This window comes from Dermacentor variabilis, chromosome 7 (genome assembly GCF_050947875.1).
Source record: "Dermacentor variabilis isolate Ectoservices chromosome 7, ASM5094787v1, whole genome shotgun sequence".
Taxonomy (NCBI): Eukaryota; Metazoa; Arthropoda; class Arachnida; order Ixodida; family Ixodidae; genus Dermacentor; species Dermacentor variabilis.
Window position 1 is genome coordinate 108,495,154 of NC_134574.1, and position 18,924 is coordinate 108,514,077.

The following is an 18,924-nucleotide window of genomic DNA, read 5'->3' on the forward strand; positions in this document are numbered from 1 at the left end:
CCGTTCTTTATAGAAATGTATGCTGTTTTGTATGCTGTATGCGTGATTCCAAAGAATGTATGCACTGTTCGCTTCACTTTGCTGTGCGCGTGCTTGTAGCCACTGCCTACAGTGTACTAGAATTATTCTAGACAGCCTCGCTGTAAAATCGACGGTCTACTGTAGGAGCAGATGTTTGAATATTTTTAGGGATGTTAATGCTGCCACAAAACATGTCGAAAACAAAAAAAGAAAAGAAAACTGAAGCGTTAGTTTTATAACTATAACCTTATAATTAAAAATTATGTAGCAGTTCTGTATCCTGAACTTGTTAATTAAGGCATCAAAATCGGACGAATTTGATTAATTATGCGCCGCTCTGAAATAAAGAAGTGCGCCACTAAACTGCGAATATAGGACTTGTGAAATCATTGTAAAATTTACCCTTAAATGCAACGCATTTGCTTTGAATCGGTTCAGCAGCTGTCTTAGAGCATTCCTCCGTTTCGTACTCGTTTGAATAGGCAACTTGTAGTTGGTCCCAAGCTATGCGCCTTTTCTTGACATTCGCGAAAACCTGCTCTCGAATTTCAACGTTCACCTTTTCTCGCGCCTTTTCTCATATAGGTCGCACGCAGCACTATAGTCTATAGTCTACAGCTGTCTAGCTATAGCTGTCTCAACTCTGCGGCGAAACAAGATTTCTTCACTTCCAATGTTAGAAGAGAGTGTAGACCGAAGTGAGAACGATTTTATTTCTCGTCCGAGATGTACAAAAAACCCGGAACGCACGCATGATGACACCGTTTTAAGATGGGGCTGGGCGATCGATTGATTAACCTTTAGATTAATAGATGGATACGCTTTAATCGCGATTATATAACTCCTTTATCTCGCGATGAAATCTTTGACTTTATGAGAAAAGACCAGGCAAACGTTAGCGAGGTGACCCCGGCCGTGTCGCAACTGTTCAACAGCAAGTAAGAGAGAGCAAGATTGAGCTTAACTTAACCTAACCTGATCCAGGAGGGCACACGGGGGTCCCACGTGACAGGAGCCACATGTGTATGTTGTACATCAAGTCACATGAGGTAAAATCTAGCGCCCATGCTTGGGGCCTCTTCAGTGCAGCTGGATTGGCTATTAATACTGAAAGGAAGTGCTTCCTATACTAGAAACTGTCGACAAGCTCTTTTGCTTCTGCAGCTGAACCTTACATTGCGTCTGAGTGAACTTGGTATGCTTGATATGTCCACTCACGCAAAGTTCCGCTGGCGTGCAACTGTGAATTCAAATAGCACTGATTCTTTTTTTTTTTCTTTTGCAAACTACGTTGCGTAAATAAACAGTTTTGTTGATAAGTTCTTTTTAAAAAGTTCGCGTACGTGAATATACAGATCCGATGTTTCGAATAATTGTTCAAACGTTTTCGACTGATTGGGTTAACACTTCGGGTCAATGCCCAGCCCCAGTTTGAAAAAAAAAAAAAAGAGAGCGACTGATACACTATAAGTAGATATTGTGAAGGATAACCAATAATCGATGGGTCATGCGCAGATACACACTCATGATGATTTACTGCATGTATATTTGACCTATACTAGAGTTCGGCTGTGTGTTATTCTCCGGCGCCTCCGCTTACAAGCGACGTCCAGTAGTTTTGCTGGGACGGGAAGCGCTTCGTTTATGTCTGGGGCTACCGAAGTTTGTAGCAAACGCTGTGCTGTACAAGGAATCACGAATACCTTCCCTTGAAATGAGATTTAAAATACTCACCGTTCGAACATTCATAAGGCTCTATGAATCCCCACTGAGGAGGTCACAGTCAATCTTTATCAATCAACGAGCCCAATTTTTTGGAGTCACATGGCCTCGGTTTCACACGCCACAAGTAATTATAGCACAATCGTTATTGAGTCCGTTAGATGTACATATAAATGATATAATCACGGTAAACAGTATCTCAAATTCATTGGTTATTACTTATGATGACATATACCCAAACAATGCAAAGCAGCTTCCCTCGCATATTCTTAATGGCTTTCCAGGATCACTTGAACCAGGACTACACAAACGTAATTACAGCAACAGATGCTTTGCAGAATAGGGAAAAGGCCGGAGTTGGAATTTTTTCATCATCATCGGATTGGTCTCTTTCTATTCGGCTTCCCGACTTCACTCCAATATTCCTAGCGGAATTCCTAGCTGTTGTCCTAGCTTTGCGCATGCTACAAGCTTGCAGGAGAACCGCGGTAATAATCACAGGCTCTTTATCGCTGTGCACCTCACTTGCTGCTTCCGGCGAGTCGCATATATTAAAAATTTTGTACTCACTGGCTCCAAGTCGTTTGCGGAGTTTACGATTAGTATGGGTACCTGGGCACAAAGGCATGTTTATGAATGAAGCCACAGACAGCTTGGCCAAGGCTTCTATCAGCGGCCCTGTGCTATACCTTTCTTCCAACGACGGGTTTTATCACGTCTGTCAGGTTTAGAAGATACATCCTTTTAACATCAAAATCAAATCTAACATCATCCTCGGAACTGCACCACTTACAATTCCCTTGGAGCAGGAAATTTTGCAAAACCAGACAGACGGAAGTGACATTAGCGAGACTGCGTTGTCGAGTCCCACCCCTAAATTTATACATGCACCGATCTGGTCTCGCTATTTCCCCTTTGTGCCACTTTCGCAGTTCATTAGAAACGATCGAACACTATACTTACTGGAATGTCGGCGTTTCTCCTCCCTGAGAAAAATGACCCTGGAAATTACAGTGCGACAGCTCGGCCTGCCACTGAACACTCCGGTGCTGCTGCCTTTCGGCGCGTCTGTGCTTGGGGACTCACAGAGGAATGTATGCATCGCCTTAGAAAAATCCATTATTGAATGAAACCGATTTCATTGGTGACCGTATTATTCATTTCATTCCTCATTTATGGCTTCATTTACATTATATATACTTTTTTTTATTGACTGGCTCTCTACTGAATCGCTTTGAACTTCCCTCGCTTTAACTTATGCATCAGCATTATAAACTTATAAAGTTATTCCCTGAGCGCTTATGTAAAGTCCGCCCGACTCTTGGCCAATCCCCATGAGTGGGTATGCGCCAAACAAATAATAATAATAATAATAATAATAATAATAATAATAATAATAATAATAATAATAATAATAATAATAATAATAATAATAATAATAATAATAATAATAATAATAATAATAATAATAATAAAGGTTTGGATGCGAAATAGTTAACGTAACGGTCGCTCCTCATGAAGGGCAATCCTATAGGTTTCGGGCCTGCCAGACCTTACACGAGTAGAATTTTGATAAAGTTGTTACCACCACCTGGTAAGGTAATGCCTTTGAGAAAAATAGCGCGTAGGGTGGGACATGGGACAGGGGCCGCTCGCTCGGCTCGTCTTTCACACTGTTTTATTCAAAGACGATCGCTGCAGTTCAAGACACTTTTGTAGCGCCGCGCGGTTAAGTAGTTCGCGAGGAAAGTCGTTTCTTGTTGGCTATGGCTTCCCACTCGGCCACGTCCAAGGCAACATTGCAGGCGCTGTAGAGGCCCACCAAGATGGGGACTAAAGGGAAAGGAAAGCCTGGAAGTAGAGAAAGAGTGCAACCATGTTAGAACTACGACAGTTTGTGCAGTGCAAACGAGAGGGGAAAAAAGAAGAAAGAAAGCTAAGGAATCAAGTGAGTCAGAAATAATGTGTAGAAAGGCAGCGGAGGTTAACTAGAGGTAGTGATGGTCGGCTATTCTGCACGCGAAGAATGGGGCAAGTGAACAGAAAGGAATAGAGAGAAGAGTACAAACAAAGTGAACCGCGTACACAATCCAGCAGTACCAGTCAGCGTTCTTAGAAGCGCATTACGTAGGCATGTAAACCTCGGTAACTTCAGTATAAATGCTTTACGTGCGGAATTACTTTGGCAGCACCGCCCTAGAACTTTCTGCGCTGGGAGCGGACGACTGTCGAGTCTATCAGGAAGTTTGAAGATTGCTTGCCTCTCGGCAGTGCGGGCAGACACATAGAAGGTGTGCGCATGTGGGGTCGCAGCTGTGCATGTCACACGTGGGGTCCGCGGTCATTCCGATGTATAGGAACGCGTAGGAGTTGGTCGATGGCGGCTCCGGGCCACAAACGGCACAGCATCATCTCTTGGTACTGCGCTAACACAGCTGCTGGACGTAGTTGCAGGTCAAGGGACAACGCTGTTGTCCCTTGACCTAGCTGTTTTCGCGTTGGCACTGATGGACAGGGTATACCGCAGGTGTATCTTTGATTCGAGGATACCATGGATAGGACACATTCTGCTCTGCTAGCCCTTGTTTCGATGATTAACTACTAACTTTGCGCTCTGTTTTAAGCCAACTGTATGGAGACCACATGGGCTCGACCGTTGCCGTCCGCACAGGTTGCCACAAGAGTGCTGCTGCACATGTTTAAAGACGACCCGACTGGGCGACCACCTATAATTACACGATGAACGCTGTTGCGTCTCGCACGCGCGCACCACTTCTCATCCCTTTCCTGTACCTTTTTCTCATTCCTGCTTCCCCTTCCCCAGAGTAGGGCAGCCAACCATGAGAGGTTCAACCTATGTTAACCTACCTACCTTCCTTTTCTCTTTCCTGCTGTCTCTCTCAGGGGACAACGAACGCAAACGAGACAAGATGTAAACGTTCAAGAAAACGAAATAAAGTTCTTCCACATCGCCAATACAACATGTTCATGCGCAGACTGAGCTTTACGCTCATCCTTCTCGGTGGGTGGCAGCACTTCACGAACGCACTTAAAGCGCTGACGGTTACTCGCGCGGTGCCCCTAGAGGCCTCCGCTAAAGGCCTCGCCATTCAGGATACACAACAGAGAGTCCACAACCAGGTAAGTGTGCAAGTCAATTTGAGCCCGGAAGCGAATTAAGCCACAAGTCATCGCTCCATCTGCGTCGTATACCGTGATGCCATGTGAACATGCTCCTGCATTTAAGCAGCAGGTGTAAAGAATTAGATAAGTACGAAATAAAATACAGTATTGCATGCGTCATGCGCCCTTTTGCAGAGTTATTACAGTGGTACAGCTTCATGCTCAAATAACTAACTACATTCGGCAATGTGGAATAAGGGTACGTAAAAAAATGCTTTCGCACAACAACAACAACAACAACAACAACAACAACAACAACAACAACAACAACAACAACAACAACAACAACAACAACAACAACAACAACAACAACAACAACAACAACAACAACAACAACCCACCTGCACGTAACTCGACACGTGGTAACGGGCTTACCGGTGACGACCCTTCTGAAGATGACGAGGATTACTTCCAGCTCTCCCAAGTGGAAGAGGGAGGCGATAATGGTGAGCAGAAAGTGCGGAGATCCCAGCAGGGCCTGGACCCGCCGCATCCGCTCGGGTGACGCCAGGTAGCGGCCCTGGGACAGGAGAGAACACAATGTTAGCCGATTGGGGCACGCGCACGCAGTTCGTTTCGGATATCCAGGGCTGCATTCACTCATGCCGTTACGAACAAACGAAGGCACGCTGACGGTTCTCGTGGCAACAGATATCAGTCCGGACCACCGCCTCGAGAGGAGTGTGATGCTTTGAAATTGTACACCTTTCGTGGCGACGTCTTTTGTCGCAGAGACGGGCCTGAGCTGTGGTGCCCCACCTCCCTGCCCTCTTCCCCCGTTTTACAAGAAAAAATAAAAAGTGCTCGTCTTGAATTTTTGTACTGCAGTGTCGACCGTCGCGTCCGTAGGAAAACTCGTTGAATGCGCCGTGACAATATCGAAACTGCAGCACTAATATACTATCGAACGAAAATACTACCAGATCGCTTTGTTGATTACTCAAGATAGATTACGAATACTCTTTTCCTAATAGCATATTATTCGTTTTCCACGTTTATACGCTTGACAAACAATGACAATTTAAGTCTTCCCAGTTGCAGTAATGTGCACGGAGAATGACTGCTGGAATTTTCTGGTGCCTTAACACGAAGTCTGTCCGTTGACTCCCGCTAAAATAGTGTATTCTTCCTGCAAATAAACAAATTTGATTTGATTTCATTTCAATAAATGCTACGGAAAGCTTCGAACCTGCTTGTAAGCACATTTATCTCTGTAATCAAACGCCATAAATCATTTCTTCACCATCAGTGAAGGAATCATTGCTTTTGAATGAACTTTCTCTTATTATTGAATATCTTTAAAATATTTTTGGCTGACCTACACTGACGTTCCCCCTATTGGGCCAGTCACTAGCCGGAAACGCGATCGGTCTAAATCTTATAGTATGCATCTCCTTTTACCGCAGAGGCGGTGTTTTCGTATATCTCCCGCAGACATCCGTTTCGCGGATGGCGTCATCGCCCTATAGATGGCTCAACACAGGACAGCATGCATGTAACGAGCCAGCATATATAGGTATTGCCATCTCTACTACCGCTCCTGATGTGCCGCTTGCGGACTCTGTTCCCTACCGAACCACGCAACAGAACAACAGATGCTACCTAAATATGCTCTGTCAAAAAAAAAAAAAACGTCATCAGTAACCAGACCTTAATCCCGTGACCCTCTCGTCGAGATGGCACGCCGCCCTGCGCAGCTCCCATCTCGACGACCAACTCTGGGCGACCCAGCAGGCCTACGAAGCGGCGAAGAGGCAAGACCTCGACGTCCCATCGTGGGACGTCGTGGGACGTTCAGTCGGCTGGGCCAAGGCCCAGCCGACTGAACTGCTGATGCTCATTAAAGTTCACTCTCTCTCTCTCTCTTCGTCAGGAAAGTTGTCCTTTTAAAAAGCCGACTTGATTCCTTTTGTTCTTTTGCATTTTTTTTCTACTCTTTTCTCCACTAAGGGCACTTGTTCTCGCGAGTACCAATCTGTACAGAGAAAACAACTGCTTTGAAAATTTGAAAACGTTCGTCGCCAGGCAAGTAAGCGAAACTAATTGGCTGGGCGCGTCTATCCAAATTGTGTTCGAGTTGGGCAGTGCACATATGACTTCATAATTCTTATGTTGTCAAGGATTATAGGAAGCGATTACATAACATATTCACCCCTGCTACGATGTCTGATGCGTACGGAATTGTGGAAAGGGATGTAGCTAAATTTTTTTGCCGTCGGCTGTCGATAATATTGAAACTAACTTGGTATAGGCCGTTATGGTCGTCACATACAAAGAAAACCGACCACGAAGTGCCTTTCCAGTACCGGGAGAAGACACGAAAATCCAGAAAGTCGCGTCAGCATGGATACCAACCGCATTATTTTCCGTCTTTACCTCTGCGGTTATCAATCAAAAATAAGTTTTCGCCATCCTAAACACGGGATAGTTAGTTTGTCCCCGAACATGGAGATGCTGCTTCTGGAATTTAGACAAAAATAAAACAGAAAAACAAAAATTTATACGACGTTTACGAGTGTGTAATGCGACTGTTAAACACGCCGCGATGGTAAACACGAGATAACTTTTAGCCTGTCCGTAAACGGGGGTGGTTTGGGTGGATTGCCGGATTTGCGGGGGCGTAAACGTGAGCGGCTGGAGCGGTGCAGCCGTCTGGTGGCGTAGACCTCAACCAGACAAACACAGAGCTAAGATTGCAATAACTTACTATATTCTACTTCCCTGCTGGTGCAAATTTTCGGGAACGGCGTAATTGCGAACACGTTTACGCCGCTGTAGAAAATTTACACCCGTGCTCAGAAAAATATATAGTAATTGGCTCTCTGTTTATGTGGTTGAGCTTTGCACCACCAGCTGGCGCCACCAATATTGCCGCTCACGTTTACGCTCCCGCTCATCCGGCAAACCGCCTGCGCTTGCCGGAATACTGGACGCACTAAAATTCTCTAATCTCTCTGTTTAACGAGACACGGCGCCGAACGCCAGAGCTGCGACCGACTCACGAAGGGAAAGGCGAGGGATGACCGATGACCGCAGCAAAACATCCACAACACTGCGGGCGTAGTCGGTGGATGCCCGTGACGGATGGATGGTTGCTATGAGCGTCCCCTTTGGAACGGGGCGGTGGATTGCGCCACCAAGCTTTTGCTATTATATTGCCTAATGTCCTACCTATGTTAAAAAGAAAGGGAAAAAAACCCGAAGAATTCCCATCACCAAACTTTCTGAGCCTCTATCAGAAACTTTATTTTTGTACGCCTCCGTTGTTTGTCGTTTCCCTAGTACTTCTACCAATCTTCAGATCACCTCTTACTAACCTCTACTGCGGACATGTTTACTTTCCCCCTGCTCTCGCTGAACCCAAGGGCTTCAAAAAGGCCGGACCTGCCTAAATCGAGTGCTGGGCAGATACGTTCACATTGGAATGAAACATGCTCCATCGTTTTTGTTGTTGTTGTCCTGAGTGGCTACGGGTCCGTTTCCCTATCTTTACCGCAGCAAGCACATGCTTCTTCTTCCTTGTTGTTTCTCGCTTTGTAAGTGTGTGTTCTAAGGCATTCTGACCTCGCTTCGAAAAGTAATGAGATATTCTTTGAGGTATCGTAAATTTTTTTTATCATTTCCTTATTACCTCTTAGGTAGTAACTCTTAGCGGGTTTCCTTGCCATTGCCGCCACACACGCGATTGTCTCAGCCTCTCTGACTTCCGCTTGACGTTCTTCGTTGGCATGTTGCTCACCATACCGGTCGCATACTTGCTGGTAAGCTTCCTGGTTCTTTTTGTCCACCGAGAATCAATGCTTTCCCTGTACAAATACCTGAGCACTCTCCAGCCGATTTACTTCCTTCCACATTCCTCATTCGTTCTTCATAATCAATTTTACTCTGAGCTTCCCTTATTTCAAAACTTGTCCAGGCCATATCACCCTGCACAGCTTCATTTGTAGTCTTCCCTTGAGCGCCCAATGCGAGGCGTCCCACTGACATTTGATTGCCATCGAGTCCTAATTGTGCCCCTGATCGCATTTCCAAATGTTAGTCCTGGAATCATAACTTTCCACATACCCCGGAGCACCTCGTACTTATTGTATTTCATAGCATTCTGTGTCTCACTATGGCCGCATTTATCTTCGCTTTTGCTGTCATTGCTTTTTCCTGTGTTTCCATTTATCTATTGCCTTCGTTTATCCATGTAACAAGGTTTCTTTATTCTTTTACTTGAGATATTTCCTGGCTCTGTATTGATAATGTCTGTTTGTTCACTGTTTTCATTGAATACCATAACACCTGATTTTTAACGCTAAATTTCAGACCTAATTCTAGCCTTCTTGTCCAAATATATTAGCCAGACGTTACAAATCACTTTGCTTGTTAGCTAGCAATACAATGTCGTCGGCATCAAATAAACCTGGAAGCTGCTTCTCTACTACTGTACCCGGCTGTTTGTATGAAAGATTTAAACCGAATATTACTTTTTTTTTAGCGCCGTCTCCATCCTCACCATGTACATCAAAAAACAGCAGTGGTGATAAAGGGCACTCCTGCCTCAGACCCTTGTTGATATCAACTTTCTGCACGCTCCCTATCCCTTTCCATTCAACGCAAACGGTATTTTCTAAGTAAATGTCTCTCAAAAGCTGTATGCAATCGTCAGATAAGCCTTCCCATTCCATAATATCCCACAAAATGTTGCTGTCTACTTTGTCATACGCTCCTGTAATGTCTAAAAGGGTCCCATATAACAGTCTTTTTTCTACTTTGGATATTTCAATACACTGAGTAAGGACAAGGAAGTTATCATCCAGGCACCTGCCGATTCTGACGTTCTCCCCATGCGCCATTATTCTCCGCCCATGCTTCCAGCTTTAATTCAATCGCCTGCATTGCTAACCTCTATATTACCGATGTAATGGTCAACGGTCTGTATGAGTGAACTCGATGATTTTCCCCATTACCTTTATAAATTAAGTTCATTATACTTTGTCGCCAACTGTCTGGTATTCTTGAATGTTTTAATGTTTATTCTACTGCTTCCAACAGAGCTGCCTTAGTTTGTAGTCCTAGTTCATTGATCAGTTTAACAGAAGCCACATCTAGCCCTGTGGCTGTGCGTTTAGGAATTTTCTCTTCGGTTTTCTTGCAGTTGAAGTTTGTCAGCACCAGCTCATTTTCTATCTGGTTCTCTTTCTTGTTCTTTTTTTTTCTTCAAATAGAACTTCGTCATTGCCTTGGGAAGATTCGGCTGTTATTTTTCGGATGTAATTTCGTGCCGCGCCCCCTTCCAGTTTGTTTTCATCTTCGTCTAGAATATGTTGCTGTATTGTTCCAGACTTCCTGCCTAATGAATTTATGTGGTTCCAAAATATTCTAGGTGCGGTCTTTCTTTTTCTGCCGTATCTCTGAGAACCAACCAACACTTTAACCTTTCACCTTGCTTGAACCAGTATTTGAACCACAGATTTTTTCTCCGGGTATATATTCCATTTGGTGGCTAGTTCATCCTGCGGCCGCTGCACTTTTTTTTGCCTGCCTGCGCTCTCGTGATGCTTTCTGTCGTTTGGCGATCGCTTCTCCATCCTTCCCCTCGTCTGCAATGAGCAACACTGCACACTGCTCGCTTTACCGTCTTTCTTGCCATGTGTTGCACTTAGCTTTTTCTAATGCAAACACCGATTCAGAGCACGTGCCCACGAGCAAAGGCCGGCGCACATAGAATGTAAATCGCTGAAATGCTCTCAATGTAATTATCACCGGTGTTTTAAAAGCAATAAATAAATAAATACTTAAGGTATTACACGTGTTCAAGCACACGGCCACGCTCTCACTGTCCACCAAAGCCACATTCCCGATACCATGCAGACACAACAAAACCACTAATAGCTAATATTCTTGCCACTTCTAAACTACTATTTAAAGGCTATGCAGACTTAACGTCCCACACGGTTGCACGTGTTGAAACACGCAGCACGAAAGGACGCTCTGACTATCCTAAAATACCAAATATACACGAAACACACCCGTGCACACGAAAGAAGAAGAAGAAATACAGAAAACTAGCAAATTAAAATTTAAAGAATAAAAAATAAATTATTAAAAAAATCAGGCGCAAGATTAAAGCATGCACAAAAAAACTAATGTTTTCGTCGCCGACACGGATCGATGCAAAAACACGTCCGTCAGCCACAAACATCAATAGGGCACATCGAGGCCCGCTTGACGGCGTGAAACTGATGAACGAGCTAAGAAAGAGCTAATGCTTTAAAATTTGCTTTCACGCGCTCGTAACGTACCACTCCACATTAGCAGTAAAGGAACGCCTCGATAAGCGAGTTTGTGCGTGAGCCATCTTCGGGTCCCAAGAGGATTTGAGCGTTACCTTTAAAGCAAAGTGGTGGCAGCGTGCTAACTGTTCTCGTGCTTTAACCTTTCTTTTAAATACTTTTACACACGAAGTTGACATTACTAAAGACAGCAGAAAGTTCGATTCATGGCGCGTTCTCAATCACTACGGTTCACCAATCTCCGATCCAGGAATCTCCAACCAGCGCCCCCCCCCCCCCCCCCTACCCCACGTCCAGTCAAGTAGCGTTTGCCCACAAAGTATAGGGATTTTCGAATACCAATACGTTCGAATCGAATACAAGAATGTAGGAAAAGCGAGATTCGAAAATCGGTTCGAATAGCAAATATTTTCAATTTCTAAAAGAACGAAAATGAAAGATTGCGTGGAGATCGTTTGGAAAGGGCAAGAAGGCTTAATTACGTTCTTTTACACTCGTAGCGGCGTTAGCAAACGGATGTCAGCTAGAGTGAAAAGCTTGTGAATGCGAAACAACTGAAACGTCATCGTATCCGGTGTGCCATAGCAATGACGATAACAGAATAAGCTAACAGCACGTGATCACGTGCATGCACTACAGCGTTGCGCTTGTTAAAAGGAGCCAAATGGTAGTACTACGTCGCGTCTGAGCCTTTCACGTGCCTTCTTGCGCCCTCGTCTGCATGCGCTACAATGGTACTCCGTAATACTAAGGCGCCACTCAAAGTTTTAAAGGAAACATACTGAAATCGGACAAATAATATATTTATCTGGTTAAGCAGAGACAAACTTGTCAACTGCTTAAGGCCAGGCATGCTTAATGCACGACTGAACACTCTGGTGCAGAACCCTACTCCAACCTGTGCTTGCTTAAAAAAGAAAAAAAAATGGTGTGTCTGTGCATCAATCGCGCGGTTCCGACTCCACAGTATTATTCGGAAGAGTCACCGCTTGCGCCAATCTTTCTACATAGACCGCAAGAACCGTTGTTGTAACTATGCAATATTCCGACAAACCGGTATTCGACAGCTTCGAATAGCGATTTTTCGAGTCGAAAATGAGAGATCTAATATCAATGTCAGTTCATTTCGTATGGGAAATTTAGAATGTTTCGCCTATAGCGTCATAACGCCGGGGGAATAGACACGACGACGCTCCCCGACAGCTCACACGAATTTCACGAGCCGCGTTTACAGCAGTGCGCCAGCGTACAGTTTGTCACGTGTAGCAGAGCATGAATTACGGCAATACTATAACACACCGTATACACGTGGAACCAGTTTGAGGTCAGCGGAGGAGAACATACACTATCAACTGTCTTAACTTTCTTGTTATCTAACCTTGACGTGTAGGGGCGGCCACTGCACGAGACGACCCAGTGCATCTGATTAACCCTCGTCTCGAGCATTAGTGCGCTGCGTCTCCATAGCGCCCCATTACAGATGCGATTCTCCAGTCGCACTTACGTGAAAGTGGCCGTTTAGAAAGAAAGCCACGAAACGGCTTGAAGGCCAAGGAGGGTTCTCCACGAGGACGATGCTTCGCATAGCAGCCAATAATTTTCGAACGGGCCATAGCATTTACCAGCTTCCGTTGTTCTCATACGATTTTCTACAGGACAGCCCAACTAGACTCCAGCAATGGTCCTTCATGTCGACTCAGTTCGACAGTTCTCTTCAACTGGAGGGTAGCAACCCCCATAGACCGAAGTGCTCTGTGTTCTTCAACAGCGTTCCCTCGTGAGTCGTGAGATGATATTTCGCAATCATGGCGCACGATCCCGGTGTCTACACGACAGCGCCCAAGTGGAGACCTTTCTCAAACGACTCGCCACCGCATGAATCGTGTAGGGACGGCGCGGATCACCAAACGATTAAACATGGTGGCGCCAAAAAGAGCGCGGTATGGTATGGTATGGTAAAGCTTTATTGAAGTCCTGCAGATCGTCAGTCTTGGGAACCGGGAAGCCGAGCCTCTCGGGGGAGCGCGGTGTAAAAAAAAAATGAATACATGTCATACCTCGAAGCTCTTGATGTGCGTCCACTTCCTGGCTTCTGCGGTGATCACCTCGATGGCGATGCCGAGAACGCTGAGCATGCACCAGATGCCGTCGTGCATGTGCATGCTGTGCCAGAGCCAGGTGAAGGTGAAGGCCACCGCCGCGCCCAGCACCAACCGGAACGGTATGCGGTTGCCACGCACGACCGGTTCGTAGATGTAGCTGCGGGTACAGACGGCACAGTTACAGCAAGGGTATGAGACGATGCGACCCAGTCATTGCGCAACCACGCGAGGTGACCCTCCCTTCTTTACTGTCTGCCACCCCCCACATAAGCCATCTCGTATCTCGCGTTCACTGGAATTTTATTCGGGGGGAGGGGGTATGAACTTGACCGGGTACGAAGAGCGTGAGCTGGAGGGGAGGGGTGGCCAAGGGGCTGGGCAGGTCCCATACTAATGATACCATGGAATACCAACTAGCCCGTACCCAAACCTTGCTTCCCATGCTAAAACATAAATTCCGGCGGGGGTGGGGGCAGAGCACGTGCGCGGTGAATCCCTCTGGCTACACTGGGCACGTAGGGGGAGGGGCGCTAAACAGCGAACAGCGATGAAGCCCCCCCCCCCCCCCCACGTTTGGCTATATCGCTGTTCTTGTTGCATTTGTTTTGACGTGAAGCGTCTTTACAATCGCTTGCTAAAATCGCATATAACCAACAGATGTTACACTCGACTCTCGTTAACTTCATTCTTGCGGGACCGCAAATTTTGGTCGAAATATTCGAAACTTCGAATTACCAAGCGCTGGCCAAATTTACGAATTCAAAATTTTTAATGCTTCAAATATTTCGTCATATACAGACTACTTCAATATGGCATTGCAATAACTATCCGTGACGTTGTTGGTCAGTGGCCCACGGACCTCGACGCTGTCATCGGTGCTGACAAAATCGTCAAAAGATACATCGCCCAGGGCAAAGCGCAAGTCGTTGTCATCATTACAGGACAGGTTGCAGCAGTCGCTGTCGTCGCCTAGGGAACCAATGGTGCCGTCTCTTGATTGTATTGTGTTTTCAAGCTTTTAGTAGTCACCGCGCGTACGAGGGGGCGCCCTTGGTGGCGCCCGTGGCAAATATAGTTATATATAACCGAAGCGACAAGCTTTCGCATTCGAACTAAGTGAGTTTTCCTTCCATAGCCAAGTACGGTTTCTAGCTGTGACTTCGCATTCAGCCGGGACACAGCGCATTCTAATTAACCGAGATCAAGATAACCAAAGCCGAATTAACCGGCTTTTATTTTGGCAATCGTAGTACCGACGCGCTTCACTTTGATAATGTGCAGAGGAAAGGAGCCATTACTCGATCACGTGCCACGTGACCAGATGGCGGCGTTGTCGCGCCACTCATGACGCGGCCGGAGTCAAATTTATCTTCTCGCTTGGCGTTGGGAGAGCCTAGCTCGGCAGTGTGTTTGTCGATCCGAACGGGAATCATCGTGAAACCTGCGCTCATCAGATGTTATAAGGCCTATATAGCCGTGCAAGCGTGAAATTTGTTCAACCAACAGCACAACTGTAGGCATTGTAACTCCCGATAAGCCCCCTGTACGAGTATGGTAAATTGTACCTACTGTAGCATTAATTAGTGGGCTCTGTCAAACGCGACAATTCCTGCATGGATGGGCAAACGCACTACCGAGCTATACTCTCTCCGAACGCCTCGCACGAGGCTAAATTTAACTCTTATTGCGTCATGCGTGGCGCGAAAGTGGCGCCATCTGTGCACGTGACCCATCCATGATCGAGCAATGGCTTCTTAGCTTTACACAATGATTACCAAAGTCAGGTGCGGGAGCAGTGCGGTTGCAAATATATAAGCAGTAATGATATATAAACCGTTTTCGTTACATGCATGCGGCTTTAGGAAGCGACCCCCTGTGACCGATTGTAATGAAGTTTTACGTTATAAAAAAGGGAAAAGGAAAAAGAATTCTATGCGCAAGCGCTTGCCCCTCTCGAAGCCATTGGTCGAAGGTTCCTGCAAAATAAGCAGACTCATGTGGAGAAACTAACTTATGTGGTTTCCCTTGCTTTGCGGGCTGTAACCCATTATACGCTGAAAACATTTACGCCCGTATCCAAGTGAGAAGGCTGCCAGGACAATAGGAAACGGGGAACTAATTAAACTAGCTATACTATTTAGGAGATATATATTGAATAAATTGATTATATAAAAGTGCGCGGGTGCGACGGGCTGTGCACATGGAATCGATTTAGGCGAAGATTTCATTGGGCAAATAAAGGTTCGTTTTATTATGTGCATATAATCTTTTAGAATGAAGCTGCGCCTATCTGATTCCGAAACTTAAACTGCCACCTATGGCGCAATTCCGAAAATGTTTTGACATCAGGTATAAAAGAAACGAAACAACGAGAAAATATGGTAGTGAGATTATCCTCACAGAGCTGACAAAAACAGCCCACTAAACAGACTCAATTCACCTTTCTCTTTTTTTTTGGGCGTGGCGGTTAGAAATGATGGTGAAGAGGTTACGGATAATCCGAATAATTACGGATAATGCTTGACAATGTCACGTCCCATATTTTATTACATGAGAAATAGGCAGCTGAAGGTGGTATTCGCGCGGTATCCAAACGCTAACGAGTAAATTGTTAACTACGCGAAAGTTAAGTAAAGCCGCCAGGGTGATTACGCGGGCTTACTTGCTAAAGAGAACCTAAGCCTTAGAAATTAGGACGGGAACAAACAACGCCTAATCTGTCGTCCTCATTGCGTCCCGCCCAGGCGCTGTTTGTCCCCGTCCTAATGATGTACCAACCAGCCTAGATCAGCACACTCCTTCAAGCCTTAGAAAGTTTTTCTTTCTAAAGAACGAAATGAAAAAAAAAGCAACAGAACGAAACACGCTGTGGGTTGGAGCTGAGCTCAGAACCTATCCTTTTTCCGCGAAGTCACTAGCCGAGCACATGGAAGCGGGACACGTCACTGTCATCGCAGGAACCATATTAGTGCGAGGAAAACATGGGTGTTGCTGCCTTGACAATATAATGCTACTATTTTGTTTAAAAAACTTAACTCCGTGTACCACTTTAGGTGTTACCCGAAGCACAGTTCGAGAGCTTCAAACAGATTCCTGAAACAGCGAAAGGCCAAGTCCCAGGAGATTGACGTACGCCCGTGAGCGGAAGTATACGGACCAGGCATTGGGGAATAAAACTCATTTTCTTCTCTGTCAGTTAATGGAATTTGAAATTAAAGAATGCAGTCCAAACTTGGCATTGCGCATTTTCTAGTACACTCAACAGTTTCCGTTTATGCGTGTTAATTACGGAGAAATTCTGTTTTTTTCGTCGACCCCGTGGTCCGTAAACTTTTGCTCACGGGTGCACATGGTTGAAGCGTCGAGTCCAGATCAAAGGAGGGGAATGTTATATGGGATAGTGATGCATGGTAAAACAGTTCAGTCCAGAAGGCAGGGGAATTAAGTACGACGTGTTTGAAACAGCGTTTGGCTATACCAGACTTTGCGTTTGGGCTACTGCATCGGACGAGACCTTGCACTTGCATACCTTCGAATCCACAGGTGCATGCCACGGTCGAAGTTCCTGAAAAGAATAACGAGTGAAAACGAATGAGGCGTATGTTTCGTTATAGCCGGGCGTGCATCAAACCTGCAATAGCACAGGGTCGTGGCGCTTACGCATGTGTTCCTAGCACAGTGGTTTGATGATCCGTTACTATAGATCCTAAAAGACTTTTGGTTTTACCCTTTGAAAAAAAAGCAACTCGTAACAGAGTAGACAACGAAATTAAGACGGATAGAAGCGACGAAAGTTCTGTAAATTGCTATTGCCTGTAGATAAATAGGACCCTCCATCTGGTAGCAGTTTTCCTAGGCAATTGAAGCGTTGTTAGGCAAATTAATCTCCATGCTAAATTCACAAGCATGCTGTGTATCCGAGCTCGACGCATATGGCGCATATCTTATATTTGAAAACACCAAGCACATGTACCTATAGGTAACCAAGGTCAGTCAGGAGGCGCTAAGGCGGTTTGAACGTTCAGCTAATACGCTGACGCCGTCTGGCAGGCAGGCCACGAAAACGGCTCGCGCCTTCAAGCAAGGACTTGCATGTAGGCTCCCTCAACAGGTCATGTCATTGATGTGTAAATAATCTCCAGGCGCGACCGTGCCGTCGTCACCGCCGTGCTGTCCTGGTATCGACAGCGCATGCGCGTCCCGCGCGTTGAGGGCTACTAGGCCTCAAGAGACGCTTCACCGCATTCATACTTGTAGACAACTTTCTGTGGCTATGAAGGGAAAGCTGCGGGAGCGGAGCTTCTGCACATGTGTTACCGCGCCAAGTAGTCCGACAGCGTTTGGCAGTACTTTTAGTTGCTCCGAACAGACGTTGAATCGACGCAGCTTCCAGTGCGACAATTTCGCGCTTGCCCAGACGCGGAAGGTAAAAGCTGCAAAATAAGTAAACTTTTACTTGCAGTAGTGCTTTTGTCTTATTTAACTGTCGCTCATAAAGCCCGATCCACACGACGGACCAAATTGCTCTTTTGGACTGCGGTCCGCGCATCACGTGACAGGACGCCACCAGTTCGAGCGTACCGTCGTTGGCCCGCGCAAGACCGCGGCCCTCGCGGTCCAACAAATCGCCGAGGCTTTTCCCGCTTCCGTTTTGGCGGAGGACCGCATGCAAACCGCAGCGATTTTGGCTTAGCCAACGAATGTTGGCCCGCAACAGAGTGTCTTCAGCCAAATCCAATCTAGTTTTCGGCTCAGCAAAAGCCAGTCAAGCCAGTCGTTTCATGTCCGCCGTTCCGCCTACACGTGCGTGCAGCAGATATATTTTTTAAACACCGTGTCCTCTTGGAGTGACGAGGAGGATTTTTCATTTTGTATACCTCGTTGAGCAGTTCACGGCTTTGTGAGACTCGAGCCAGAATGATAACAATGATAACACTCTGGCCGAGAGTGCAGCTGGTCGGTCTGCTCTGCAGTCTGCTATGGCGGTCCGCCGTGTGGATGTGCTCTGCGCCGGACCAAACCGCGGCGGGCCGTGACGTCGCATCACGTGACCAATCGGCCCGCGGACTTGGTCCGTCGTGTGGATCGGCCTTAACGAGCGCTGAGAGTGAGCGCTTCGGTAGCCTCAGCGCTGCGTAAGCCCCAAAGCGGTGTAACCTAGTGTAGGCGGTGCTTTCGCTGAGGTGACGACGCAGTTTCCGCACATGGTTTGTCTTTCGTGTCCGATTAGCCGGTGACGCCTCGTCGCCTACGGAGCGGCACATCAACATGCATCGGCTGTGCTTACACGCCGCCTACTGCTTCGCTTGAGACGGCACCGACTAAAAGAACTGCTGCGCTAAGCGGCGTAGAAAGGCAACGACGTCGACGGGCGAATCTCGCTTTGGTCCGGGGAGGGACAGACCAGCGTGAAGCAGAACGCCTTCGCGCGTTCGCGGCGCACGCTGCAAACTCTGTCAGTCGCATTCCTGAAGCTGAGCGCTTCGCAACCCAATTGGCTGCCCAAGACACTACATAGCAGCACCAAAATGCTCGTACCTTCGCCGAAGCGACTAGGCAGCAGGACGCCGTTCGCCAACAGGACGCCACGCGCTAAGCAAACATGCAACAAGGTC

At 46.4% G+C, this 18,924-nt stretch overlaps 1 protein-coding gene across 2 annotated transcripts in view; it reads right to left on the reverse strand.

Moving 5' to 3' along the window:
- Positions 1–3,307: 3,307 nt before the first annotated feature.
- LOC142587011 (protein-cysteine N-palmitoyltransferase Rasp-like) overlaps positions 3,308–18,924 on the reverse strand; it is a 54,337-nt gene continuing 38,720 nt past the window's right edge. The window contains exons 8-11 of one of the 2 annotated variants that reach the window (XM_075697882.1): positions 16,839–16,874; positions 13,265–13,466; positions 5,302–5,446; positions 3,308–3,594 (exon numbers count right to left, since the gene is read on the reverse strand). In XM_075697882.1, the coding sequence (XP_075553997.1) occupies positions 3,426–3,594; positions 5,302–5,446; positions 13,265–13,466; positions 16,839–16,874 (552 nt within the window). In that variant the 3' untranslated portion in view covers positions 3,308–3,425. The remainder of the gene's footprint in view (positions 3,595–5,301; positions 5,447–13,264; positions 13,467–16,838; positions 16,875–18,924) is intronic. The other variant, XM_075697881.1, reaches the window with a different exon arrangement.